This window comes from Trematosphaeria pertusa (genome assembly GCF_010094035.1).
Source record: "Trematosphaeria pertusa strain CBS 122368 unplaced genomic scaffold BU26scaffold_9, whole genome shotgun sequence".
Lineage (NCBI taxonomy): Eukaryota > Fungi > Ascomycota > Dothideomycetes > Pleosporales > Trematosphaeriaceae > Trematosphaeria > Trematosphaeria pertusa.
The window spans coordinates 1287330-1311372 of record NW_022987220.1 but is presented as its reverse complement, the minus strand read 5'-3'; the positions used below and the strand labels follow the sequence as shown (position 1 = coordinate 1311372).

The 24043-nt window shown below is 55.6% G+C and overlaps 11 protein-coding genes across 11 annotated transcripts in view; 6 read left to right on the top strand and 5 right to left on the bottom strand.

The window, feature by feature from the left end:
• Window positions 1-131: 131 nt before the first annotated feature.
• BU26DRAFT_348853 (uncharacterized protein) lies at window positions 132-1143 on the top strand. Its single transcript, XM_033822426.1, has one exon. The coding sequence runs from the start codon at window positions 212-214 to the stop codon at window positions 908-910; it is 699 nt and encodes a 232-aa protein (XP_033682515.1). The 5' UTR covers window positions 132-211; the 3' UTR covers window positions 911-1143.
• Window positions 1037-4014, bottom strand: BU26DRAFT_506739 (uncharacterized protein; the record flags this gene model as incomplete). The annotated part of the gene is made up of 3 exons (XM_033826944.1): window positions 1037-1999; window positions 2048-3898; window positions 4012-4014. 3 exons carry the CDS (start codon window positions 4012-4014, stop codon window positions 1037-1039), a joined length of 2817 nt encoding a protein of 938 aa, XP_033682514.1.
• A 949-nt stretch (window positions 4015-4963) lies between these two features.
• On the top strand, window positions 4964-6421 carry BU26DRAFT_348820 (glycoside hydrolase family 93 protein). Its single transcript, XM_033822425.1, has one exon. The coding sequence runs from the start codon at window positions 5216-5218 to the stop codon at window positions 6332-6334; it is 1119 nt and encodes a 372-aa protein (XP_033682513.1). The 5' UTR covers window positions 4964-5215; the 3' UTR covers window positions 6335-6421.
• Window positions 6422-7713: 1292 nt separating this feature from the next.
• Window positions 7714-9376, top strand: BU26DRAFT_506737 (purine-cytosine permease; the record flags this gene model as incomplete). Its single annotated transcript, XM_033826943.1, has 3 exons — window positions 7714-7932; window positions 7984-8989; window positions 9060-9376. 3 exons carry the CDS (start codon window positions 7714-7716, stop codon window positions 9374-9376), a joined length of 1542 nt encoding a protein of 513 aa, XP_033682512.1.
• A 575-nt stretch (window positions 9377-9951) lies between these two features.
• Window positions 9952-12711, bottom strand: BU26DRAFT_520638 (glutamate carboxypeptidase 2). The gene is made up of 3 exons (XM_033829332.1): window positions 11677-12711; window positions 10974-11627; window positions 9952-10923 (listed from the first exon to the last, which is right to left on the bottom strand). Exons 1-3 carry the CDS (start codon window positions 12596-12598, stop codon window positions 10103-10105), a joined length of 2397 nt encoding a protein of 798 aa, XP_033682511.1. The 5' UTR covers window positions 12599-12711; the 3' UTR covers window positions 9952-10102.
• A 308-nt stretch (window positions 12712-13019) lies between these two features.
• On the bottom strand, window positions 13020-13738 carry BU26DRAFT_506735 (uncharacterized protein; the record flags this gene model as incomplete). The annotated part of the gene is made up of 4 exons (XM_033826942.1): window positions 13020-13319; window positions 13371-13457; window positions 13511-13648; window positions 13727-13738. 4 exons carry the CDS (start codon window positions 13736-13738, stop codon window positions 13020-13022), a joined length of 537 nt encoding a protein of 178 aa, XP_033682510.1.
• A 273-nt stretch (window positions 13739-14011) lies between these two features.
• BU26DRAFT_348780 (uncharacterized protein) lies at window positions 14012-15036 on the top strand. The gene has a single exon (XM_033822424.1). It carries the CDS (start codon window positions 14193-14195, stop codon window positions 15006-15008), a length of 816 nt encoding a protein of 271 aa, XP_033682509.1. The 5' UTR covers window positions 14012-14192; the 3' UTR covers window positions 15009-15036.
• Window positions 15037-16147: 1111 nt separating this feature from the next.
• On the bottom strand, window positions 16148-16805 carry BU26DRAFT_506732 (uncharacterized protein; the record flags this gene model as incomplete). Its single annotated transcript, XM_033826941.1, has 2 exons — window positions 16148-16318; window positions 16602-16805. The coding sequence occupies 2 exons, from the start codon at window positions 16803-16805 to the stop codon at window positions 16148-16150; spliced, it is 375 nt and encodes a 124-aa protein (XP_033682508.1).
• A 242-nt stretch (window positions 16806-17047) lies between these two features.
• BU26DRAFT_566476 (uncharacterized protein) lies at window positions 17048-17887 on the top strand (the record flags this gene model as incomplete). Its single annotated transcript, XM_033833535.1, has 1 exon — window positions 17048-17887. One exon carries the CDS (start codon window positions 17048-17050, stop codon window positions 17885-17887), a length of 840 nt encoding a protein of 279 aa, XP_033682507.1.
• Window positions 17888-21736: 3849 nt separating this feature from the next.
• Window positions 21737-22637, top strand: BU26DRAFT_597479 (uncharacterized protein; the record flags this gene model as incomplete). The annotated part of the gene is made up of 4 exons (XM_033835001.1): window positions 21737-22122; window positions 22169-22231; window positions 22283-22361; window positions 22443-22637. The coding sequence occupies 4 exons, from the start codon at window positions 21737-21739 to the stop codon at window positions 22635-22637; spliced, it is 723 nt and encodes a 240-aa protein (XP_033682506.1).
• Window positions 22638-22839: 202 nt separating this feature from the next.
• BU26DRAFT_597478 (uncharacterized protein) overlaps window positions 22840-24043 on the bottom strand; it is a gene marked incomplete at both ends in the record, with an annotated part of 2515 nt that continues 1311 nt past the window's right edge. Inside the window, 3 exons of the mRNA XM_033835000.1 lie at window positions 22840-23298; window positions 23373-23637; window positions 23701-23771. Of these exons, the coding sequence (XP_033682505.1) occupies window positions 22840-23298; window positions 23373-23637; window positions 23701-23771 (795 nt within the window). The remainder of the gene's footprint in view (window positions 23299-23372; window positions 23638-23700; window positions 23772-24043) is intronic.

Here is a 24043-nt window from a genome sequence, read left to right as displayed (position 1 = left end):
GCGGAATTTCGATGGGCAACAACCGCCGCCAAGAGGTGTCGTCGTTTCTGACAGAGTGAACAGGAAGCTTCGGAGTGCGGCGTGGCACCTCGTCAAGAGTAGCTGGTGTGATGACGGCGACCGGTGTGGATTGATGTTGATGAAGTGGGATGAACGTGCAGGAGGAGCGTTTATGCCTCGGGTCTGGCGTATGGCATAATCGCGGTCGACGATGAAGGATTGGATTCCCGAGTGCGAAGCCATTGTGAGCATGAAAGTGCAGCAAGCACTCCCCGCCCACTCTCCAACATCTCTCCTTCCCTCATCCGCGCAAAACTCTCCAGGTCTCCCAACACCATTGTCGACATCCACGCCATCCCCGAACCAAAACACCTCGCTACCTGATTGGAGGAAAATTAGTGTTTCACGCCACGTCCCGTCTGAAACAGCCCCGTTCCTGGGCGGCCGACCCGAGGTCCAGGTACCCGCCTCGCTTCCGCACGAGCAAGACCGCCCTCTCGGCGAATTGGACGGAGAAACGCTTCGTCAATGCGTCATCTACGCAAAACGGCGCTACGGAGGCGTGGATGAGATGAGGTGCCGTTCATGCCGTGTGATGTTGGAGCCTGAGAAGTTCAGGCTTCGCGGTGTTTTGAAACGGTTCGACGGCCTGTTGCTTCGTTCTCGCTATTGTATGCTAACGACGAGGGACGTAAAGCGTTACTCACAACGCGAATCTATTGTAGAGAGCGGCTTTAGGAAGTGGGCGAAGGTGGGTCGATCCGCCTTACCCCTTCTTACGCAGTCTGTAGGCGAAAAATATGCTGAGAGAAGATGTTCACTTCAAATAGCAGGAGGGCAAAGCACCTCTTTATCCTCGCCCATTGGCATCGCTCCAGGAAGAGTCGCAATCAATATTGCGTCAGATTGAGCAGATTCGAGCTCGTAGCAACTGGGCCAAGCTCCGCATCCAGGCGGGAATAGCTCTTCAGGTAGGCCCAGCCCAACCGTTGGCTGCTAATGGAAATAAGTCGAGAGACCTATTAGGAGAACAGCATCATTCCAACCACGCCTGCAAGCCTCCGAGCACCAAGCCCGCAAGTGTAACCACCCATCCAGCGACTCCGAATGCGCCCTGCACATCGCCCTTCTTAATCGTCCACAGCACGGCAAACACCGCGCTTCCGATCCCAAAGCACGCCATGATGACCGCCCACACCTTCTGTGCGTGGAAGCCTTCTACTAAGTTGATGCCCCAGCCCATACCAAAATCAAGCCGCTCGCGACGTTTCGGCGCCCGGGCATACGTTATCATCTCGCCGTCGTAATCCTCGGGGTGTTTGAAGAGGTGCAGGAGATAGGCGGAACCCACGGGCGGGATAAGGTCGACTGGTTCGAATGTGTACGGATGCTCGGACGGAGACTTCTCGTTTGACGAGGACGAGGTCGGTGGCATGGAAGGCGTTGCGCGGATATCGGCGAAGCGGTTGCGATGGACCTCGAATTGTACAAACTCGATGGTGGAAAGCGCTCTCAGCCTCGCCCACTTCAGCCACCGCCGGTTCAATCGCTCATAATGCTCTCGCAACGCCAATGCCAGGTCTTTGTCGCTTTTGATTCTACCGGCGTTGACGTCGATATGGACAATCTTTGGCGTGAAGCGGCCCTCGTTTGCGCAAGTGAGCAGCCATGACTCCTCAACAAAACTACCCATAAGTACACTAAACGGGTTGTTGCTTCGTGATCGCGTTGGGCTGTACTTGGACGCATTACCATTCCTGCCCCAGGACGGACCACCGTACGTGGAACCTGGTGTTGCAAGGGTTGATGCTCTGCTGGCGGAGTCAAATATTGATGACATTGAAGTGGATGTGCTCGTTCTGCTGGATGGGCTGCTAGGAGCATGCGTGTGTGGACTGGTGGGAGTACATATGCGTGGGCGGTTGAGATAAGCCTCCAGGAGGCGGGCAGCGCCAGGTCGACGTTCGATAAAGTCGTCGTACAGAGGCTCACCACAGGACTATGGGGTATAAGTTGACGTTTGGCGGAGGAAAGCAGCTGGACTTACACAAATCCACCGAACTCGAACGTGGTTCGGAGGAACAGGAGGCTCGCTTCCATACCTCTCTCGAAGGGCGCGTATACCTTCGGAAGCCTTCTCTGATAAGGCGCTTAGGACTAGACCCCAGAACGTCATCGTTGGACTCCTCGTGTGGGTAGGTGCCGGGCGGATCTCGAGCTCAGGCGGCAGCGGAATCTCTCCCACGTTTTCCTCGCTAATCGGCTCTTCGATCCTCGGGATAGGTCTTGCCTCCCGATTCTGCTTTGTGGTCCCATCATCTGGCACTGGCCCCAAAGCTACCTCAAGAGCTTTACGAAGTTTATCAGATTGATCCACGTCTGACCCGAGAGGAGAAGGCTCCGCCTGCTGATTTTCGTCAACAAAGTGAACCGAAGACGATGAAGTTGTTGGCTTGTGTGTGCGGGGTGAGCGTTTTCGCCTTGTCACTGGGGACGTGTTTGCGGACTTTGGGCGAGGGACATCGGTCTGCAGTCGGAGACGAACTCTCGGTTTGCCAGCCCCGCTGAGCTCATCGGCAGAAGATCGACGCCTGGCTTTCTGCCTTGTGCTGTCGTTCTCTCGAACTGGGTGTTGCCATATATTACACTCATTGGGCTCCTGTTCATCCGAAGATTCATTAAGAGGCACGCGCTCAACGCTCTCCCGTGATCGGAACAACCATTCCCCATGCTCAAGCGCACGGATTGTTGTAAAATCAGAAGCTGACCCCCTTGGCGAGCGACGTTTGACCGATTTATGTGCACCAGATCGGTTGAGGTCTGAACGCGGTGCTTTCCCCTTTCCTCGGACGCGATTGCCTTTGTCAACCCTCTTGACAGGTCCCACAACAGACAAGCCTCGCGTCGGCGTTTTGACTATGCTCGACACTGAAGCAGTTCTGGTGGGAATGACGGAACTGTTCCTCGAAAACGGCTCCAAGTCTGTCTGTTCCTCCAAACGGTCCGCAATCGATCGAACATCTGGTATCAATGTTTCCGCATCACTAAAGCCTTCTTCTGATACAGAGACCCTCGACCTAGCGTCACTGGTTGCTTGGCTCAGCCAGTGAGGAACTGATGGCAGGCGGTTTGCCCGCTGTGGATCGCGTCGCTGAATTCCGGGCTCGTTCGAGGTTCCGATCTCGAATATGGCGGGGTGGTCGTCGACCGTGTCGCTCTGAGGACTCAGTGAGGTCGTGGCAGCTTCGGAGGCGTCGAGCTCTGCCCGGGGATGCGAATCCAGTTCTTGGAGAGCCGGCTCAGCCCCGTTGCCCTGTTGTCCCAGGTGAACCTCCGCGACTTCATTTGTACCAGCGCTCGAGCCCTTCAGAAGCCTGACAACGAATCCCTTTCCACTCTTCTTTATCCGCGCTTTTATATCCGCCAGTTTGCGTGATTGACTGGAAGCCGTTGAGTCACTCCGTGAGAAGGTAACCTGCCAGTCTGGTACGACTTTCTGGAGGAAATCAGGAGGTATAGCGTCCAGATCGGACCATCCCTGCCGTTCCTCCTGCGGGCTCGACGGCGGACTGGATTTCTGCGTCTGGTAGAGTGACGAGACGTCGTAGCCGAGGCTTGGTATTTCCGTCAGGTTTGCGTAGAGCTTCTTCGAAGCCGCCGGTTTCGGAGGGCTACCTTCGGACGGTTTCTGCTGCTGTGGATCGATGTTGACCACCAATTGAAACCGGCCAGGCTTGTCTTTCTCTTCTTGTAGCGTGAGGGTGAACGGTACTGTCTGCGTCTTCTCGTATTGGGGCAGAGGCGTGCCTCGGCCGTCTTCATGTAGCTGGAGGTTCGCGATGTCTTTTCGCATTGACCGGTTGTGGGATTGCGGCGTCGGCGAGGCTATGGTGGAAGCCTGGGGAGAGCAAACATTAGCCATTCACGTCCGGCGGCTATCTGCAGCCTTGCGACAGTAGCAGGCTGCCAAATGGCGCTCTATGAGCGGAGGGGATGCGTGGGGCTACTCACCATGGTGTCCACGGCACGGTCGCGAGAGATGCCTGAGAGGCAGAGGCGCAGATTCGGCCGTTCGAAGAGCAGACATATTGCTCTTATCGATCAGGCCGCAGTCAGCTGCGGGAGGTGATGTGCAGGGCAATCGTCAAGGCTCCCTCGAGCACTGCCACACGCCTGCAGGAGTTCGACCAACGCGGGGTGAACGTGGCTGCAGCTGCGGAGAGTTGCTGAGCCTTGATTGGCTCGAGCTTCCAGCCGAACTCTGCTCGAACCCATGACCGGATGCCTCGTTGCCTCATCGTTCTGCTGCGCCGCATTACATACCTACCACACCGCGCGTCAGGGCCCCGAGCTGTTGTATTCTGGCAGTCCAATCGTCCAGTAGTTGCCGTGAGGCTGCCGCTGGGTCGAAGCTGTTTGACGTCGCCATATCGTGGCTTCGCGGGATCCCAGCATCATGAACCCGGAACTCGTCGCACTTTTCTGCATATTCGCGAGGGGCATTCCGGATCGTGGGCCATGAGACGTGGTGAACGGGGAGGATGAAGTTGGGATAAGGTTTGGTGGTGCTGTAGCTGGCAGGCAGGCGCGTTCCGTGGTTCTTTCTTCCGACTCCTTTCCCACGTGCTCTTCCCTGTACCTGACCAGCTTGACGGACAGAGTGTAGCCATTCCAACAGAGGAAACCATGGATCCCATCTCCGTGTCGTCATTCGATGTACTGACAAATGGCAATGCCACCACAGCCGTCGACCTACACAGTGCCGGCACTAGTCCCTTGTCAATGGGCAGTACGGCATCCGACATTGCCTCCGGAACCCAAGAACAACCATCGTCGACGTCTTCTTCGAACTTTTTTGCCCCTTCGGACTCCTACACAATTCTTCCGCCTATGCGCTGTGGCCTGGAACCGAGGTTCGGCTGGATTGAATGATCGCCCAAGCCGGTAAAACTCATCTGCAGGTACTCTGGCATGCTCTCGGTGTATTGTTCGCACCCATTCCCCGCAATATCGAGGTCCACAATTTCTCCGAACCCATATTCCCCCGCAACATCCCAGTAGACATGCCAGGGACGACATGTTTCCTGGGAGAATGGTGTCGTATTCCAGGATCGAAACGATGCAATAATATCTTCACCTGCCCACTCTTCAAGCTTCTCTCCGTCGCATTATTAGACCTTGTTCATCACGAGCAGGTTTGGCGACGGACTACAAGATGAAGGTCACCAGCTTCCTCACTCTCCTGCCGTTTGTGGCTGCGTTACCCCAGCAAAGCGCTCCGTCTACCTTCTCCCGACGCGTCGTTTTCACACCGCCTTCCAACTACACGGATCCACGTGTTCTCTACGCGCGCACCGCCCAGCTCCCTGACGGAGATCTCCTGGCAACCTGGGAGAACTACAGCCCAGAACCGCCACCAGTGTGGTTCCCCATCTACAAGTCTTCTGATAATGGATACACTTGGAAGGAAATCTCAAAGGTGACAGACCAGGCCTACGGCTACGGTCTGCGATATCAGCCCTTCCTCTACGTCCTACCTGAAGACTTCGCCGGATATCCCGCCGGAACCGTGCTCCTCGCCGGCTCGTCCATCCCCACGGACCTTTCAAGCACGCACATCGAGCTCTACGCATCTCAGGACAAGGGCGTCACTTGGAAGTTCCTCTCGCACATCGCAGCCGGCGGCGTTGCGAAGCCCACCAACGGGCTCACGCCAGTCTGGGAGCCCTTCCTGATGAAGTACAAGAACACGCTCATTTGCTACTACTCCGACCAGAGGGACAACGCAACGCACGGCCAGAAGATGGTTCACCAGACCACCACCGACCTGAAGACCTGGGGCAAGGTCATCGATGATGTCGCGTACCCAAAATACACAGACCGTCCCGGTATGCCCACCGTTGCTGAACTGCCCAACGGCAAGTACATCATGACCTACGAATACGGCGGCGGCCCCGCCCTCTCAGGCTACCAATTCCCCGTGTACTACAAGATCGTTTCCGACCCCGAGAAGTTCGGCCCCGCGACGGGCGTTTCTCTCAAAGCAACCGACGGTACGATTCCTAGCGGTTCGCCATACGTGGTATGGAGCCCCGTTGGTGGAGCGAATGGAACGATCATCGTGTCGGGGCATTCGAATACCGAAATCTTTGTGAATACAGGGCTGGGATCGGGGTCGTGGAGGAAAGTCAGCTCTCCAGAGGTGACGCATTATACGAGGCATTTGAGGGTTTTGGGGGATCCTCCGAAGTTGCTGATCATGGGTGGCGGGCAGCTGCCGCCGTCCACGACGAATAAGGTGCAGCTGAGTGTGATGGATATCAGTAAGCTGTGAATGGTCAGAGGCGCGATGACCGCAGCAGCATATCTAAGTTAGCACCTGTACATGAAATGATTCCATACCAATAACGCCATCGGTGCCCTTAATTATTGGAAATTGCTCCCGACTGAACTGACATTTAAGCTGTTCAGCATGGATGTGGGTCTGCTTCGGGTTTAGCGGAGAAAATGTTCCCTGGCCTTCGGGCTGCCAGTACGACCGTAGCCTTTCCACGACGTCTTCTCGTTCCACAACACGAGAGCGGCATTTAGGACTGTCGTCGAGATTGAGACCGAGCAAAGGAAGGCCAAGACGGGTGCCGTTCGATCGCATTGCTTCGCAGGCGCGTAAGCCTCGCTAGCAAAGTTCTGGAGGCTCGCTCAAGCTTCAATTGGCTGATGCAGGTTCAACTGAATATCTATCTATCAAAGCCTCTTAACTCTCCAAGCTCCATCAAACCCGGCCAACCACCCCTAGCTTCTGAATCTATCTCCGGCCTCGCACCGCACTGTCCCGACGCACACTGCCGAGACCCGCACAAGCTTGACGCGAACAAGCTTCGTGTGGCGGCGATCACAAGCCCTGATAGCGCGGAGCGACACATTCGCGCACGTCACTTTGCTTTTGCAGCGACATCATTGGCGGCCGCCGATGCCCTTATCACGAACACGACGAGTGCGCCCGGCGAGCTGCGCGGTGGTGCCGGCGCTCTCCTTGCGATGTCATCGCAAAAAGGAATGCTGGAGAGATGAGATGAGACGGATGCCGTGCGTTGGGGGACGGGGCGTATGTTGAACCGCGGGCTCGGGATGCGATGGGATGCCTTGCATCTGGGATCTTGTTGCACGCGACGAAAGTATCACGGCTCCAGCGGACCGCGGCATGCCGTGGGTATGTACTCATCAGCATATCTCGGCACCCCCGAACGTGGTCGCATCCCGCCGCTCCAGAGCTTGAGCATGCCTGTCGCATGCGCCCGATCGCATCAGCGAGCGGCCGCTACCGTCTGGATTTTCCTCGCCTAATAGTGGCCAGCGCCGTCCACAGGGAACCAAAAAGTATCGCAGATGCGGACCTGCATTGCCCCAAGCAGCTAGGCTTATCGCCATGCTGCGCTGCTCGTGTGGGCTTAGAACCGGGGGTGGGTCGTTTTCTGGAAGCTCGCACGCTGCAGTCTTGGTATATGTAACCCGGGCTTTGGAACCTTGAATTCGTCTGTTACATCTCTCCTCGAAAGCAGCGCATTTCGCAACGTTCCCACGTGTTTGGTGGAAGACCCTACGACGTCTACCGGCCACAGAGACTTGAAGCTCATGATAGCATCTTGACTTCCTCGCCACCACTTCGGAGATTAAACTCGTTGCAGCTCCGAACCTCCAACGACTGCCGCCGACATGTCTCAAGAGAAGTTCCCAGTGGACGTGGAGAAGGATGCGATCAGGGCGGACTCCTACGCCGAAGGCGCCGTGCCGGGCGAGAGCTTCGAGTACGGAAGCTCCATGTATGCGAAGCTGCAAAGACTCGCCGGAAAATTCCACGTCGAGCAGCGAGGAATCGAACGCGTGCCCGAAGATGAGCGAGACGATACTTCGCTCCTCAATGTGGGCACCATGGTATGATTCCTCCTCCACGCCGACGACGAACGCCCTTAACATGCCCCGCAGTGGCTCTCCGCCAACATGGTCGTCTCTAGCTTTGCCATCGGCTTGCTCGCCCAAAAGCTCTTCTTCCTTGGCTTCGTCGACGCTATTCTCGTATGCCTGTTCTTCAACCTCATCGGCGTGGTCCCCGTGTGCTACTTCTCCACCTTCGGCCCGCGCTTCGGTCTCCGCCAAATGGTGCTCTCGCGCTTCTGGTTCGGGTGGTACGGCGTCAAGCTCATCGCCGTCTTCAACGTGCTTGCCTGCATCGGCTGGAGCTCTGTGAACTCCATCGTCGGCGCGCAGCTCATCAACGCCGTGAACAACGACGTCCCCGGCTTCGCGGGCATCATCATTATCGCTATCTGCACGCTCTTCGTGACCTTCTTCGGGTACAAAGTCGTGCACGCGTACGAGTTCTGGAGCTGGATCCCGACATTCATCGTTTTCCTCATCATTCTTGGAGAATTCGCGCACTCGGGAGCCTTCGTCAACATCCCCATGGGCGTCGGCACCTCGGAGCTCGGCAGCGTGCTCAGCTTCGGCAGCGTCGTGTACGGCTTCGCAACCGGCTGGACGAGCTACGCCGCCGACTACACCGTCTACCAGCCGCGGACGCAGTCCCGCTGGAAAGTCTTCCTCGCCGTCTGGCTCGGCCTGATGATCCCGCTCCTCTTCACCGAGTTCCTCGGCATCGCCATCATGACCGCGACCACCCTCAACGACGGCAACAACCGCTACATGGACGGCTACAACGCGTCGGGCACCGGCGGCCTGCTGGCCGCCGTGCTCCTCCCGCCGCTCGGCACCTTCGGCAAGTTCTGCCTCGTCGTCCTCGCCCTCAGCATCATCGCCAACAACTGCCCCAACATCTACTCCGTCGCCCTCACCATGCAGGTCCTGGGCCGCGGGACCCAGCGCGTCCCCAGGTTCGTCTGGACCGCGCTGGGAACCGCCGTGTATATCGCGATCGCTATCCCCGGGTACTCGCACTTCGAGGAGGTGCTCGAGAACTTTATGAACTTCATCGGTAAGCCGCCCCCACCCCCTCTCTACTATCTATGCTCTTCACAGAATCCCTCACTAACCCGCATCCACAGGCTACTGGCTCGCCATCTACGAAGGCATCGCCTTCGCCGACCACTTCCTCTACAAGCGCAGCATGTCCGCCTACGAGCCCGCCGCCTACGACCAGCCGCGCAAGCTGCCCCCGGGCATGGCCGCCATCTTCGCCTTCTGCTGCGGCATCGCTGGCATGGTCACCGGCATGAGCCAGGTCTGGTTCGTCGGCCCGATTGCCCTGCATGCCGGCGAGGCGCCGTATGGCGGCGATGTCGGGTTCGAGCTGGGCTTTGCGTTTGCGTTTGCGAGTTATGCGGTCGCGAGGCATTTTGAGCTGAGGGTTTTTGGGAGGTAGGGGAGTAAGGGAGATGGGGGACGGGGCTGGGTGTGGGTGGTATACCCGTAGATTGAAGGTGTTGCTGATATATTATTACTTGACTTGATTTGGTTTGATTTCTGTGCTCCAGAATTGAAGGAATGGTCCACAATGTGACGGCTCTAGGATGTCGGACCTCAGGTCATCAGTCGACCCACCACCGCCAAAGACAACATCCCGGCGTCACTGCTCGAGCATTTCTCCATGCATCGCTCCCCCCGACCCTGCGCCTGACATGAGGGCTGCACGTGACAGAGCCGCGCGCGCTGTCCGTCGTGATGGGGTAGTAGTCTATTCGCCAGACGGAGGGCGAGTGAGGAGCGATAAACAGTTCACAGCGAGGACGAGTGGTATAGAGGGGGACGGACAATGTGGAAACAGACTCGATGCCGAACAAGGCTGGCTACTGGGGAGACGGCTGGAGAAGGAAAGGACGAGATTGGCGTGAAGACGCAGCCAAGGATAGTTGCGGGGCGCCTTGTGGTGAAGAATGTGGCGGTGGCGACTGAGAGTTTGACTACTACTTCGAACGGAGGAGTGGTGTCGTGTTCGGTATGTTTCCCAAGAGGATCGAGCAAGCTGCGCGATACTCCATCCAGGCCAGCGGGCTTAACGATAGACAATCCGAATTGTGGGATATATACTTCATTGCCGATGTACAGAGAGGGTATCAAGACCAGAGAATCCAAGAGCTCATCCACGCCACTACTCATCCTCCAAGCTCGCCGCCGCATCCTCCACCAACTTCGCCGCTATATCCACCCATTTCCTCACCCCCTCCTCACTGCCCTCCTCGATACCTTCCACAATGCCTGGGAAAGTAGCTCCAGCGTAGCCAGTCCATTTGCCCGGCGCGAACACAACGTGCTTGAACCAGGGCCGTCCATCGAGCCCATCTGCGTACAGGAACTTGCGCTCCAGCAGCTTGTACTTCGTATTCACGCGGCGGATCGCGTAGTACAGCTTAACCCTCTCCCACCATTTCCACCAGGGGATGTCGTTGTGGTAGAGGTCGTAGAGGAGCGAAGCGGCGAGTCCGTCGTGCACTTTCGAGGCGAAATGGAAGTGCCCAATTGCGCGGTCGAGCGGCGCGAAAACATCATCCGCCTCATCATCCTCCCGCTTTCCAGCACCTCCCGTCTTCATCGTAGCCTCTTTCGCCTTCTCCTTGACACTCTCAACATACTTGCCCAGCCCGAGCGCATACTCCGTAACGTTAAGCTGGATAACCGGCGTCTCGACCAAATTCGCCGCCACTAGCGCCCACAGTTTCGCAATTGTAGCATGGTATTCGAAGGTAGGATCGCCAAAACGCTCCATCCAGTCAAAGCTGTCGTAGTTGGAATGGTAGTGGTAGACGGGCGCCTTGGCGCCGAAGCCGAAGCCCATGTCGAGCGACGGGATGCCAGCAAAGTCTTGGAAGGCGGTGAAGTCGCTGCCCGAGCCCATGGTGCTGATGTGCTTGTTCCAGACGTCGCCAACGGTTTGGCCGGGCGTGGTCTGGTTGGGGGAGGGTATGAGATCGACTGCACTTTGTTAGCCTTTTCCTTGTCACAACTCATTGGCGTTGACTTACGAGTCTCTACTGCAACTTTGTTCAGTAGCGGCGCGGCCGAGAGCCTGAAATGTGGGCCGTTGGTCCCAACGTCGACGTTGAGATATGCGATGGTGGACGAAGATAGCCAGGGAATATATTCCTCCACCCACTCGGTCGATCCAAGCAACCCGTACTCCTCGCCGTCCCAACTCGCGAAAACGATGGTGCGAAGTGGCTTCCAGCCGGCCTGCAGAGCGATACCAAAACTGCGAATGACCTCGTTCAGAGCTGCAGAGCCACTGTTGGGATCCCCAGCGCCGCCGGCAATCCAGGCGTCTCTGTGGTTTCCAAGCACAACTACCTCGTCTGGAATCGTGCCGTTGATGATGCCAATGACGTTCCACATGGGCGTTATCACGTACTCCTGCTCGTTTACAAGATTGAGCCGGAGGTGGTCCGGAGACGGTCCGATGTTGTACTCTACGCCCTTGTAGCCCAATCCACCTCCTTTCCAGTATTTGTTGAATGATGATGCTTTCGGTCCGTGGCCGTTCAGAGCCCTGAGGAGGGGTAAAGCATCTTCATAGGAGATGGGAATCGAGGGGATGGAAGGAATCGCGTGGTCAACGGGCTGTCGGGGAACGCCTGGTTTTGAGGGATAGCCGGGGGTTGTTGGGTCTCCAGGGGCGAAGCCTTTAGGGGTTAGTATATCGCGTGCAAAGAAGAGCAAGAAATAGCTTACTTAAGAATTGGCAACTGCCCCTTTGAACGCTGCTCGGCTGGCGGGCTGGACCATCCGGGTAGGTGGCATTCCCGTTGTATTCCGTGACCTCACCGTCATCTCCAGGATCGGTGTAGATGACAGCTCCAACCATTCCAAGCTCCTGTGCCCTCTTAACTTTGAGACCCCTAAAAATGCCACCATACTTGATCAACGCGATCTTGCCCTCGAGGCTGATGTTCGCTGCCTGCAGCTCCTCGAAGTCCTTGTAGGTCCCATAGTTGACATAGACGTACGGCGCCGTGACATTGCCTGACGCGCTATATCCGTGGAACGTAGGAATGCGGCCGGCAAGACCGCTTGTAGCATCCTCCTTCAACACGTCCTCTTCTAGACTAGCCTCATACTTGATCTTCCATTCCGTCTCGTCGATTGCAGCAGAGCCACCGTTCTCCTCCTGTTCCTTCTCCAACAGCGCCAATCGATGACCCTTTGGATAATTCACATAAATATCGTAATCCACGATTAGGGAATTCTCCACACCAAACTCCATCCACTTCTCTTTCGTCCAAATCGCCTGGCTCAGATTCTTCCCCGCCAAGTGCGGCCCGCTGGTATAGTACTTGCTCCACTCCCTTGCCTTTTCCGGATCCGGAGTCGTTATCAGAATCGCCTGTAGATCTTCGTACTCCAAGCCTGTTGAGTACGGCCAGGAGGCTGGGATGTTGTGCATTTGCGACGGCAGAAGGTGCATCGGCCATTCCGTCTCGTCGCCGTCGTTAAGAGGCGCGAAGTTAAGGACGAGGATTACCGCAGCGAGGCCGAGGAAGAGGACTGCAGTAAGACCAATAGTACAGACATAGCGGAGGGTGTGGTGCGGGTAGCGGTCGCGGTGGGGTCGTGTCTGCACTACGGCGATAAGGGGCGTGCGTTCGTCGGCCATGGTGGGCTTTTCATTGCTCGCCTGGAGCTGCATACAACTCTAGAATGATACGGTACCCCCAGCACGAAAACTTGGGAGGGGATACAGGTGTTTGGAGCTCGGATGGAGCAACGATGGATGACGGGGCGCGCGTGGCGTCATCGGCTGGAGCTACTGGTGTGCATCCCTGCGATCTAATCTTATCACTTGGCATTGACCAGGGTAGCTACAACGTCGTCCCATCACTCATCAAACGACCGAGTCAACCTCAACACCAAATTTGCATCCACATACTGCTCAGACAACGGCTTATTCTGGGACTTTGCAATACCCAGCCTAGAAGTCTCCAGCACAGTATACGCACATCACCAATATAGACACCAGGATCAGGAGAAGATAGCTGTCGCGGCCGGATGCACTCCATTACTCCCCAAGAACTATTCTATAAAGGAGAAGCCCAGAGGTCCCTGTCGTATTGTCTACCTTTGCTCTTGCTGCCCGCCATCCTCCGTCCGGCATTGGATTTGATCAGCTTGGACGGCAAATCCTCGGCTGTCTCTTGTCGCTCGACAAATACGAGCACGGAAGCATTGTCGTTCTGCGAAAACAGGGTACCAATTTCGCGTAGAAGTACTTTGATCTTCGCCTCGTAAGACGGCTTGACCAGCTCGACGACCTGGTTGACTTCGGGGGCCACGACGCTGCGACGATGACCGGCCCTTCCGTGACGGCATACACCGCCCTGGGGTGGCCAGCCCCGGGCTACGATCTACTAGTTGTAACCGCAGCTGACGAATGCGTTATCCACGCGACGAGCGAACTCTTCTCGTTCGCGAGCGACCTCCTCGGGATCGCGAGCGGCGGCGGCGGCGCGACGAGCCTATGGATGTTAGTTGGGAGATGAACTCCGCTAGGTTACCAGATATAGCTTACAGCTTCCTCCCTCTCTTCCTGGAATAACTGGTCTCTGGCCATAGCGAGCCAGGCCAACCAGCAGTTATGCGCAATTGCGCCGAGACGGGGCCTCCCCTCGCGGTCGTGGCGGTCTCGGGCCTCGCGCGCTTCCTGAGCCTGTTTACACCGTTAGTCCTACGGTTCTGCAGCGAACAGCGGAGAGTTAAGGCTTGCCTTGGCGACGAGCTGGCGGACGGTGTACGGCATGGTGGCTCGGAGCGTCGGTCGTGAAGTTGGAGATGGAGAAGGCGGAGGCTTGTTGTCGTTAATCTGGCTTCAGTCAGCACGTCAGCGTGCATTCAAGCAGTTAAGAGACAAGTATAATCGACTGGATACGCGTTATCGAAGAGCAAACGGGGCGTGCTTACGTGTGGTGGTGGATCTGGTGGGTGGGTGAGGAAGTGAACTCGAGGGAGGACAGGCAGTCACGTTGACCAAAACGGCCTCGACGCACGTGCATGCGCAAATGAGCCACCCACGCCCTAACTCGCCCGCCAAAACGCACCGCAAAGCTACGGGAGGGTCGCTACCTGCTCTAGAAGTCGCCCTCGGCCTGCACAGTGCCAGAGAGACATTGTGAGTCTGCGCTCATTGTGTACAGAACTGGTATAAACAGCCATCCTCTTCCATAGGCAAGATCCTCCCCTGATCAGCATCCAGCATGGCTAACATCTCAGCCCCTCCCCATTCCTCCAACGCGCCGCGGGACGGCGAGCCCTGGTGCCAGCTGCTCTGCGACCCAAGCGCCGAATCTCCCCATCCTCCACCCACAGCACCCCTCTACCTCCTCCGCTGCTGCAACCACTACGTCTGCCGCAACTGTCTCACGGCCGATCTTTTCTACGCCCCGCCGGATAACGACATCATCGCTTGCGCCTTCTTCAAGTGTGAGCGCACCCTCGCAATCGTGCTTCGGGATCCTGTCGAAGAACTCGTTCTGAACTCGAAGGCCTACGAGAAAGCGGAGGAATACCGAAAGGATACGGAGAACGTTGTGAATCCGATTATTGTGCTCAATAACGAGGCGGAAGTGTTCATGCGTAAGCTTTGGAACCGAATGGCTCAGCTCAATGCACCTGGTCTTGAAGACCTCGGCGGAGGAGATCCCATGGCTAATTCATGCTTTGCAGCGATCAAAACCTGGTTCGGAGAGCAGGTCGTATACGAGGACATTACACCCGGGCGCTTCCTCCTCTCGCCGCTTGAGATCCTGAAAGAGTTGCAGGAGGTCGTGGACAAACACCTTTTCGACTACGCGCTTGAGGTCGCTCCTGAACTAATTGCAGTTGGGCGTAACCACGACGAGGAGGCGGTTGCGCAGAAGGAGATGCTGAAGGCTGCTATGAAAGACTATACGCAGGTTGAGTGGATGGACCGCGTCTGGACAGACTTCATAGAGGCGCTACAGGTTTTGCTGCTTTGGCGGCACTTGGAGTGGTTCGAGGCTATCAAGCACTTGGAGGTTCCTCGCGACTGAGACTTAGCCGGACGCTGAAGGCCGATACTGATAGACGATGAGACTTTTCTTCGCCTCTAGATCCGCCAATGTAAGTATCCTGTCTCAAGGTCAGCCGTATTATATTCCACCATTCCAGTTTTCTTGAAGAAACCCATTTTTACAACAATTTATTAGACATCAAGCTTCTAAACATGTCAAGATCCCTAGTACTATGTCTCAGTCGCCGCATACGTATATCCTCGTACTTATCCTCTCTTGCCATTCCTTTCGGTATGCTTCATCCGCTGACTTCACGCGTGGTTTTGCAGAGGACGTGCCTCCGTCCCTCCCGCAAATACAACACGTCACGGCATTGTGTAGCAACTTCAGCTGAGTGTGGGTTACCCTATGTCCGGTGCGGTCACTCCCAGGGTCCCAACATTGTGCGTGATGGGAGCGCGATGCTGGAGCCTGCGACTCCACTAGATCTCTACTCGCGGTATATACATCATATTCGGAAGAAGTATATATACGCCGGTATATCTTGTTCCTCGATTTCCCGTCTCTTCGAGACATCCTAGAATTTGGAACGAAAGCTAAACTGACATAGCATTTCTGAAGCCCGAAGCCCTCAACCCCATCGACTGCCTTCGAGCGTGGCGAACACATTTTCTACACCGACATCAGCACCAACTCTAGACACACGAACCTAACCATGTCGGATGTCGAGCGCCCATCTGTGTGGGTGTCTCCGGCGACTAATCCATTTCATGCAAACAAACCGTCTACGACACTCACCACGGCAATCCCGAAGCCCCAGACACATCACCGCTGTACCGCCTCTGTTGTCACACTTCCGACAAGTTCATCGGTCAAACTGCCTCACGAAGGCATGTCAGATGGAGGATCTGTTTGATCCCTTCAGTTTCCAGGGGGGCCAGAATCGCTACACGATGACGCCGACCGAGCTGGAGCAGATGCTGTTGCGCATCCTGCGCAAGTCCATGCTGCACTATGTCTTTGAGCTCTATGCGCCTGCACTTGTGGCTTTAGGCGAGTAGATTGGGTCTGAAGAAGGACAGGCGGCCGCTTTTGAGCGGGCCAAGGTCCCTCTTTTTATCCCTGTGGCTGAAATCAATGCGCTTTGGGGGGGTACAATCTTGAAGTGGGTCAGCCTCCTATGTTGGAGGCACATTGAGCGCGTTGCTGGCGTCGAGGAAGGCGGGGGTGGCGACGATCAGGTGGACGATGAAGATGAGGAGCTTCATCCGGATCGAGCAGGACGGTTCTCTGATTTGACATTTGCCTGTCCACTCCTTTTGGTGTCTCCTACGTATCGGTCGTGGTAGCTGCTAATTATATTAAGTATTCGCAAGTTTTATATCTACGTACATGTGGCCTATTGACACCTTTTTGTACTATGGTGACTTCCTTCATGCCCTTTGATTTCAGAACGCCACACCAACTGTGAGTTGACTCCTAAAGCTCTCCCGACCTCGGGAGCCATAAAGCGTTGTCCAACACAAGGAAGCTTTCCTACTTCTGATCGCCTAACCTCTACCCGCGTCCCGCCTCCACGGGCCTCTATCGTCTATCGATTGTTCAACCCTCGATGGAAATTATGTGGCGTACATCAGTGACGCTGAAAGAGCTCCGAGGGGAGCGACGTGCTGCGTCGAAGTGCGACTCTTTCTGTTCGGGCCTCTTTCCGGGACGACTTAAGAGATCTTTGCCGAGCCAATGAAGACGATGGGCTCCGGCATATACAGCGAGCTCATGATACGGATCAAGGTTGTGTTTGAAGCCACGTACACGGCAAGTCCAAGCATTGTGCATGTTGAGCGTATAATGTCAACCCGCTTCACAATGTCTTAATCGGGTTATATGCATTGTGCATGGACAGTATATATCACGACGGTATGTTTAGCCTCTTAATATCCTCAGCAGAACATCTGGGACAGAAATAGCCAAAGATTCCTTAACTTTCTAACCTCCAGAACCAATTCCGATCAGGATCTCCTCACGTGCTGGACACGAACTCACTCGACTCAAAAGACACCGCAATGCATATCTCGAAAATGGCCAAGACCCAGCCACCGGTGTGCGTCGGCATCACAGGAGACATTTGCATCTCCTGCAAGCAGACGGTGTACGACACCAAATGCGGGGACCCAGAGGCCCCGGCGACCGCACCTCTGTATGACCTGAGTTGTCATTCATCGGACGAGTTCCAGTGCTGCAATTGCTTGACCAAGGCCTGGTTTAATAGCGCTGGAGATGCCGTGCCCTGCCCTTGGAAGTTCTGCCGCCGCGACGCCGGCTTTGCTCAACTCCCGAACATCCACACGATCAATGTGGATCAGGAGCTAGTCGAGAAGACAGAGCTACTCCGTCTGGATAAGAAAACAGCGGAGAACCTGATCGGAATCGACGCAGGTGACGCTAGGGTCTTCTTGACTCAGGTGTACAACTTCTTCGAGGATCATGTTCTGGATCCTACGGCTTTGGGTGGCCTTCCGGGCCAGGTCACAGAGGCTTTGGAGAATTCGGCAATCGCGAGTCTGGCGTCCAACCCTTTCTTTCAGGGGCTGTACAACCACTTCCCGTGGGACGATATGTCTCCGCGTAAGTATATGCTGACTCCAATGGAACTTGAACGGGATTTGCTGAAAATCCTGGAGCAGCGGCTTCGAAACCACGTTATGGAGAATTATGGCGTGGCGCTGTCTAGCATCGGTATGTGTCTTGACACGGAGGATGGCCTGAAAGCTGCTACGGAGATGGCGAAAGAGCAGTTCGTCCCGGTCACGACCATCTACGAGAACTGGCGGTCGATAGTCCAAACGTTGGTTAGCGTCCTTTGTTGGAGACATCTTGAGCGTCTTGCTGGCGCCGAGGATGAGTCCGACACTGACTGAGACGCCGACCTGGGGCCCGGGATCTGATTTATTGGAGCAACTAGACGGTACCATGGGATGCTTAACTGCCGCAGTCCATTGGAGTGTCACGCTCTTGCTTACTCTTTGTCATGTTCCTTCCCTCCCGGATTCGCAAAATCAACGCTGGACGCTGGAAATTAAGTACGTTCGCATTAATCACGTTTTCTTACATTATACCTCTCTCTCTTGCCACTATACATTCTTCGTCCGACTGCATGCCATTTCCTCTCTTCTTCTGAGATCACTCTATGTCCTCAACCTGCATTCAATATCTCTCTCAAGAATTCCTGAAGCTGTGAAATCTAGTTTTATTAGCCTAATCCTTATGTTAATGCAGCTCTACCTTCTTCCGTAGAACTCAGGTCCTCGAACGTCTCTTCCCCTCAAGGCATAGTCCATCGTATGAACACTCCGCTCTGATTCATATTTCGCTAGCGTCTCGGACGAGTGTGCTATTACCAAGCCGCAACTCCATCCCCGGGGTACGTTCTACATGTCTGCAAACATCACGCACGCAGAGAGCAAGAAGAGGGTGATTGCTACCTAAACATGTCTCCACGGTCATCAAGTATTGGCTGTCTACAGGAGGACCTCCCTAAAGAGTAAAGCGAGGCTCCCAATATCAGCGCCAACTCATGCGGGTCATAGCCGGCCCAGGACTGTGTAATAAGGCTGATATTACTTCACACCAGCTTGGGGGGTCGGGTCGTGACTAGAGAGCAGTGAGTGCAGAGAAAGGTCTCAGAGAGAGTAGGGAAGGAGTGTTGAGAAAGATAGGTTGCATTGAAGTCCATGATCTACATAACATATAAGAACAGAAGGTATGTCAGCCCGGCCCCTACGCCCGCGACACAAGAAGCCACTAGCAGTTGGGACAGGCTCATTACTCTACCTCCACATGCCTGCCCACAGGTCATCGAGGAGAAGCCGGTTGATGGTCCCGAAGCCGAAGCCTGGATCCAAAACCCTGGTCAATCCCGTTTCTACTGCGGGCTTATAATGGGAGGGCATAACTGAATCGGGGAGCCGAGGAGGATATCAACATCAAACAACCTACTCGGGGGCGCAAGAGTGTTGCGAATGGGAGCACCTATATGATGTGTCAGCGACCGAGCCGGTAGCGAAGGTGTTGGTATGTATCCCGTTGCCGCGCCGGAGACACGAAGATAAGTCACTGGCATTTTGCATTGACGGCTAGGCGATTCGCGAGACAAAACCGCCGAGGCTTAGCCGTAAGGAGAAGCATGAATGCTCCACGACCCGAACCATCGAGGCTATGACAAGCAGGACCACCTAGGTTTGTTACTCTTCCTCCGTTTGTGCACCCACTGGACAAGGGGGTGAGTCCAGCGAGCTTAATACAAATAGGAGGGTATACCCGGGTCGCAGAGCCGAGATGGATAGGATGTTGTCGATATGGGAGGACTTACCTCTTTAACGGGCGCGTTGGCAGGGGCGGTATGGTGGCGATTCTGGTAGCGGGCTACCGAAGAGCTTGTTCGAGGTCTGGACAAGTCGTCAGGATGGGGCTGGTTGAGAGTATGTGTGGAAAGTGATGGGATTGCGACGGGTATCAGCGTCGAGAATGAAGGAGGGTCGGCGAGGAGTAGAGCACACGAGAGACGGCGCGCGAAAAGCGTTTGAGCTCGAGCTTCGAAGGACCAAGTTGTCTGTAGGATGATTAGCTTCAGTGGCTCTAGCTGTGATGCAATCATAACGGGATGTCCCGCCGAGGTCTGAGACTTTTGACAAGAGTGAAGTCGCAGCCCTTCAGTCACGGCGGGCTGGAATCATCGTAGCGGCAACCATGACATACGGCGCCCCACTGGCTCACATAGCCGCCGCCCTATCCAATTGCTCTTCTCCTGCTCTTGCTCGCCCAAAAGCCATGAGTGTAGGTCAGATGGGCTGAGAGCAGCAGGGGAATCAGAAGACGATATCGGGAGGGTGCTACATACCATGATACTCTGTGGCTGCAGGCGCGGTAATGCGGCCACGGCGGAATGTTCAGGTTGTGTGGGTGTCGTGCTTCGGTTGCGGAACAGAGCCTGTGGTATAGTCGACTGAAGCGGCTGTACTAACAGCCATGTCTTGATTGTGGAATGTCCAACCAGACCAGTTACGCTCACGACAAGGGTCTTGGTCGTAGCGTATCTCTGAGGTGGTAAGAGGGGCTTCACCACGGCTACCATAACATGCTCTCAGCTATGTCAATGGCTTCCAGGAAACGCCGGGCTATCCCACATTACTCTTCCGACGATGCCGAAGGCGGAATGCCACAGGCAAAATCCCATCCGAACATAGAGAGTAGTTCGTAGAGAAAGCTCCGTCGGTTGTGTATGAGCATGAAAGCGGACGGGGATCATGGCTACGGCTGAGGTGTCGGTGTGTGGAAAGTTAGCAGCTGCGATTGAGATGAAGGAAAGGGAAGACGTACCGTAAGAAGAAGAGAGGCTGAAGGGCAGAGCCACTTCCTCGAGCCTTCAGTATACCCAAAGCACTCAATGAAAAAGAAATAAGAGTAGGTGTAAAAAATTCTCTGAAGATCCGAAGACCAGCAGAAGTGGTGCGGCGCCCCTGCACAGAACCGCTGGCAACCTCCGAGAAACCCATCACGGGTTGCCGTATGTAGCCCACGGATGTAGCCCACAAATGTATCCCCCTGCTTTCACTCAGAAGACAAGAGTTTAGTCAACGAGATTCAGTTAGCGTGAGCGTCTACAATTGGCATTGCCGGCTGAGACGCTCGGGGGATTGTTGCTCTCCCGAAGTTGCCGTACACAAGGCAAGTCCCGTCTCGAACCTGGGAGGTGTCGTTCGGACTAAGACGCTCGAAGTGTAGTACGACGGGGCGCTTTGCTGAGGGCGAAGTGCCAAAGTGTTAGGAGTTAGTAGGTGAAGAGATCATGAAGGAAGGAGGAAATACCGTAAACCAGAGGCGCCTTAGTAGACGAGCAGGATCGTATTGTAGAAAGCCGTGATGGTTCTGTGAAGAAATTGGAAGGGGTAGCGGAGAGGGAGGGGCGAGGTGAGAAGAGCGAGGTTGGGACGCCGAGAAAACTCTGCAGAAAGATTAGCGAAGGTCAGAAGTGCCGGTGAGTGACGTACCGTGTAAACAGAAGAGTCGGCCCAAAGCTCGATGGTAGCAGCTGTTTCTGGCAAAGGCAGCAGAGCAGAAATGACATGAGAGAAAAATGTCCGGCCAAGGTAGCACGCCCAGGACAACTGTAAGTCAAGGACGCTTTAGCATGGCCGTATTACTGTGTCCCTCGCTGTTCACACCACTAGACATAAGTCTGTGTCGATTAGCGGCTTCAGCCGAGGGACAGAGCCATTTCACAGGTCGCCGCGGGGTCTCCAACTTCGGCGAAGTTTACTAACCTCTGGGCAGAAGCCTGTGGCCTGGGCCCAACGATAACTGTAATGTGTAGGGCGATTAGCAAACAAGAGACTCTGGGGAGGGGAAACTTAGCAGGAAACTGAAGGTAGAGCGATCGCGAGAGGGCATCGGCATCCTCTGCGTCGTTGAGGTCGTTGAGGTAGAGGAGGAGGGAGAAAAGAGGAAGTAGGTGAGGAAATGGATTTCGGTGAGAGTCGTTGTTTTGATTGTGGGCGTCGGCTGCGGCGGGTCACGTCAGTGTTTAACGAGCTCGAGCTCGGCACGTGACCGGCCGGTAGCGCGCCAGGGCGTCTTCACTTTTGAAAATCTGTCCACCGAAATCTTTTCTCTTCGGCACCCTAACACTTATCCAGCCGCCAGCAAGCTCAGATCCTCAACACACACCTTTCTACAGCTACCACAAGCCAATCAATCATTTTCATACCACCATGTCCTCCTCCGCCGCCACGACGTCCTCCCACGCCGCCGGGGTCAACGTCCCCGCCTACCGCCAGCAGCTCCTCGCCATCTTCCGCTACATGGCGGTCGTCATCGGCGGCCTGTACGCAGAGCGCGCCCGCCTCATCGCCCAGCAGCAGGGCAACACCCACTGCGTGCCCGTCCTCGCCGCGCTCGGCCCTGACGGCTGCAGGGAGCTGGAGAGGCAGCTCTGGGACAATTATGACCTCGGCGCGGACGAGGTTGTCGAGATGCTCGTCGACGACGTCGGCGACCTGCTGGACGCGGAGAAGGAGCTGGCGCTGGTGGAGAAGAAGCTGGCGTTCTGGGTGCGGGAGAGCAAGAAATTGCAAGAAATCTTCCTTCATACGACCATGTGAGTTAACGGCGGCAAATTATGGATTGACCACTAACGTTTCAAGGTTCTTGAAGGAGAAGAGGGAGGCTGAGGCCAGCGGTCAGGAGTGGGACCTGACGTTCGAGCAGTAAGTACATCTCTCCTCTTAAATAGACACATGCTAACAAACGGCCTTTAGGTGGGCGGCGTGGTACCCGAAGATCACGCCGGTGTTGCCCAGCCAGAAGAAATGGGCGAAAGAGGGGGAGAGGCGCCGGGTGGGAGAGTAGAGGGCGATGGCGGCCGCCAACAAAGTCGACGGGCGTCTGGGTAAAAAGAACACTATCCATCACGGCCAGCGTACCGACAGCAAAGGCCCTGATGCTGGCGCGTTCCACTCTACTATAGAGATCAACGACTTCCCACAGAAGGCGCGATGGGCTGTTACCAATCGCACCAACGTCGTCAAGATCTTGGACAGCACCGGAGTCTCTATCACCACCAAAGGCAACTACTATGGGCGTCTGGGCTTGTTTGGCTCTGCGGAGAGATAACCTTTTGGCCACTTTTTTTTTTTATAGACTATGCGACGGCGTAAGGCTGCGGTAATGAATTCGGTTTCGTCACGGAAGACTATTTCCCTTTGCTGTGACGCCGTGAAGCAGATGTGACGAGGATGAGGCATCCCACTTCAGTTTATAACATGACAGTTTGAGGAGCAAACAAATTCATGATGTTGAAAGATTGAGCTATTTACTATCTGTGTGACCTGACGACCCTCCCGTACCAAGAAGCCGCTCTCGAGGATAAGTCCAAGACAACCTGGAGGAATGAACCCAAAGATCTTGACAATGGCTGGCGGGAGCCTGAGACGGAGCTGCTTGGCAGCGTAGATGTGGCACCGCTACGGTCGTTGTCTGAGTGCTGATGGACGGTGATGGCCTTGTCCGTTTCCTTCAAGCCTACCAGCAACGAAACCCAATGGCGCTCCGGCAGCAGTGGCAGCCACCTCAGCGGGGTGGCTTCGTAGGCAATAATCTCGTCCAAGGGCTCGGTCCGATGGTCCAAATACGTACTTGGTATGAGTTCCGCCGCGACCAGCAGGAGAGCGCGATTATTCGCCTCATTCAGGGCAGTGCTGGCCCTGGCGAAGCTGTTCCCACCGATACCGAGCTCTCCTGCTGATCGCGGTGTAGCCTGACTCCTTGTTGGGCGCTAGGAATGCTGTATGCTAGAGCACGATGCCGTCAGCTTAGAGTGTGGTGATTTCTGTGGGAAGACTTACTTACCAGCATCTGCCGGCGAGAGTTACCGATGGGATAGCCTTGTATCTGGCTGGTAGCCACCTCAACGGGGTGGCTGCGTAGGCAATAATCTCGTCCTAGACCAGTTGGCATCGTCGATGGCTTCGTGGATGACGGCCCGGCGGCCCGACATGCGCTCACTGGGAACAGATGGCGGCTGCTCATGAGGCAGAAGAGGCGCCTCATCGTAAGAGCGTTGCCGCGGCCAAGAGCAGGGTCAACTGGGGGAGAGTTGGTCCCAACCAGGGGGCTACATTCACTGTGGTAAGTCCTCGGTCTGGTTTGACGATGTCGAGCCAAAGGAAATACATACCTTGAGGAGCACAACAACGGTGTCCAAGCGGTACTCAAATGTCCACTCCTTGGTCTGGAGGATGCTCCGCGCTAACATGTAGTCGTAGATCGGAGTAGTCCATCCGTGCTGATGGATTTGGACCATATTATGCTGTCTCTAGTTAGCTTAGAACGAAACTGTATTGTTCAGACCGCTTACAGTAAGGCGCCATGCCAGCTTCTAGAAGTAGAGGCTCGGCCCCGAATACCAGCCCCTCTAGCGGGAGGCAGCGTGGCGTCACGGGGCCGATCTCTTGACTGCCCATGTAGTAATCACCGCCACGGTCTCGGTCCCTACGGCCCCGAATACCAGCCCCTCTGGC

Bases quoted from the DNA above. Each gene is read 5' to 3' on its own strand.
- BU26DRAFT_348853 (XM_033822426.1), top strand. From the start codon at position 212: ATGAAGGATTGGATTCCCGAGTGCGAAGCCATTGTGAGCATGAAAGTG.
- BU26DRAFT_348820 (XM_033822425.1), top strand. From the start codon at position 5,216: ATGAAGGTCACCAGCTTCCTCACTCTCCTGCCGTTTGTGGCTGCGTTA.
- BU26DRAFT_520638 (XM_033829332.1), bottom strand. From the start codon at position 12,598: ATGGCCGACGAACGCACGCCCCTTATCGCCGTAGTGCAGACACGACCC. The intron at 11,628-11,676 runs GTAAGCTATTTC...TAACCCCTAAAG, and splicing joins GGGCAGTTGCCAATTCTTAA to GCTTCGCCCCTGGAGACCCA. The intron at 10,924-10,973 runs GTAAGTCAACGC...AACAAAGTGCAG, and splicing joins CAAAGTTGCAGTAGAGACTC to TCGATCTCATACCCTCCCCC.
- BU26DRAFT_348780 (XM_033822424.1), top strand. From the start codon at position 14,193: ATGGCTAACATCTCAGCCCCTCCCCATTCCTCCAACGCGCCGCGGGAC.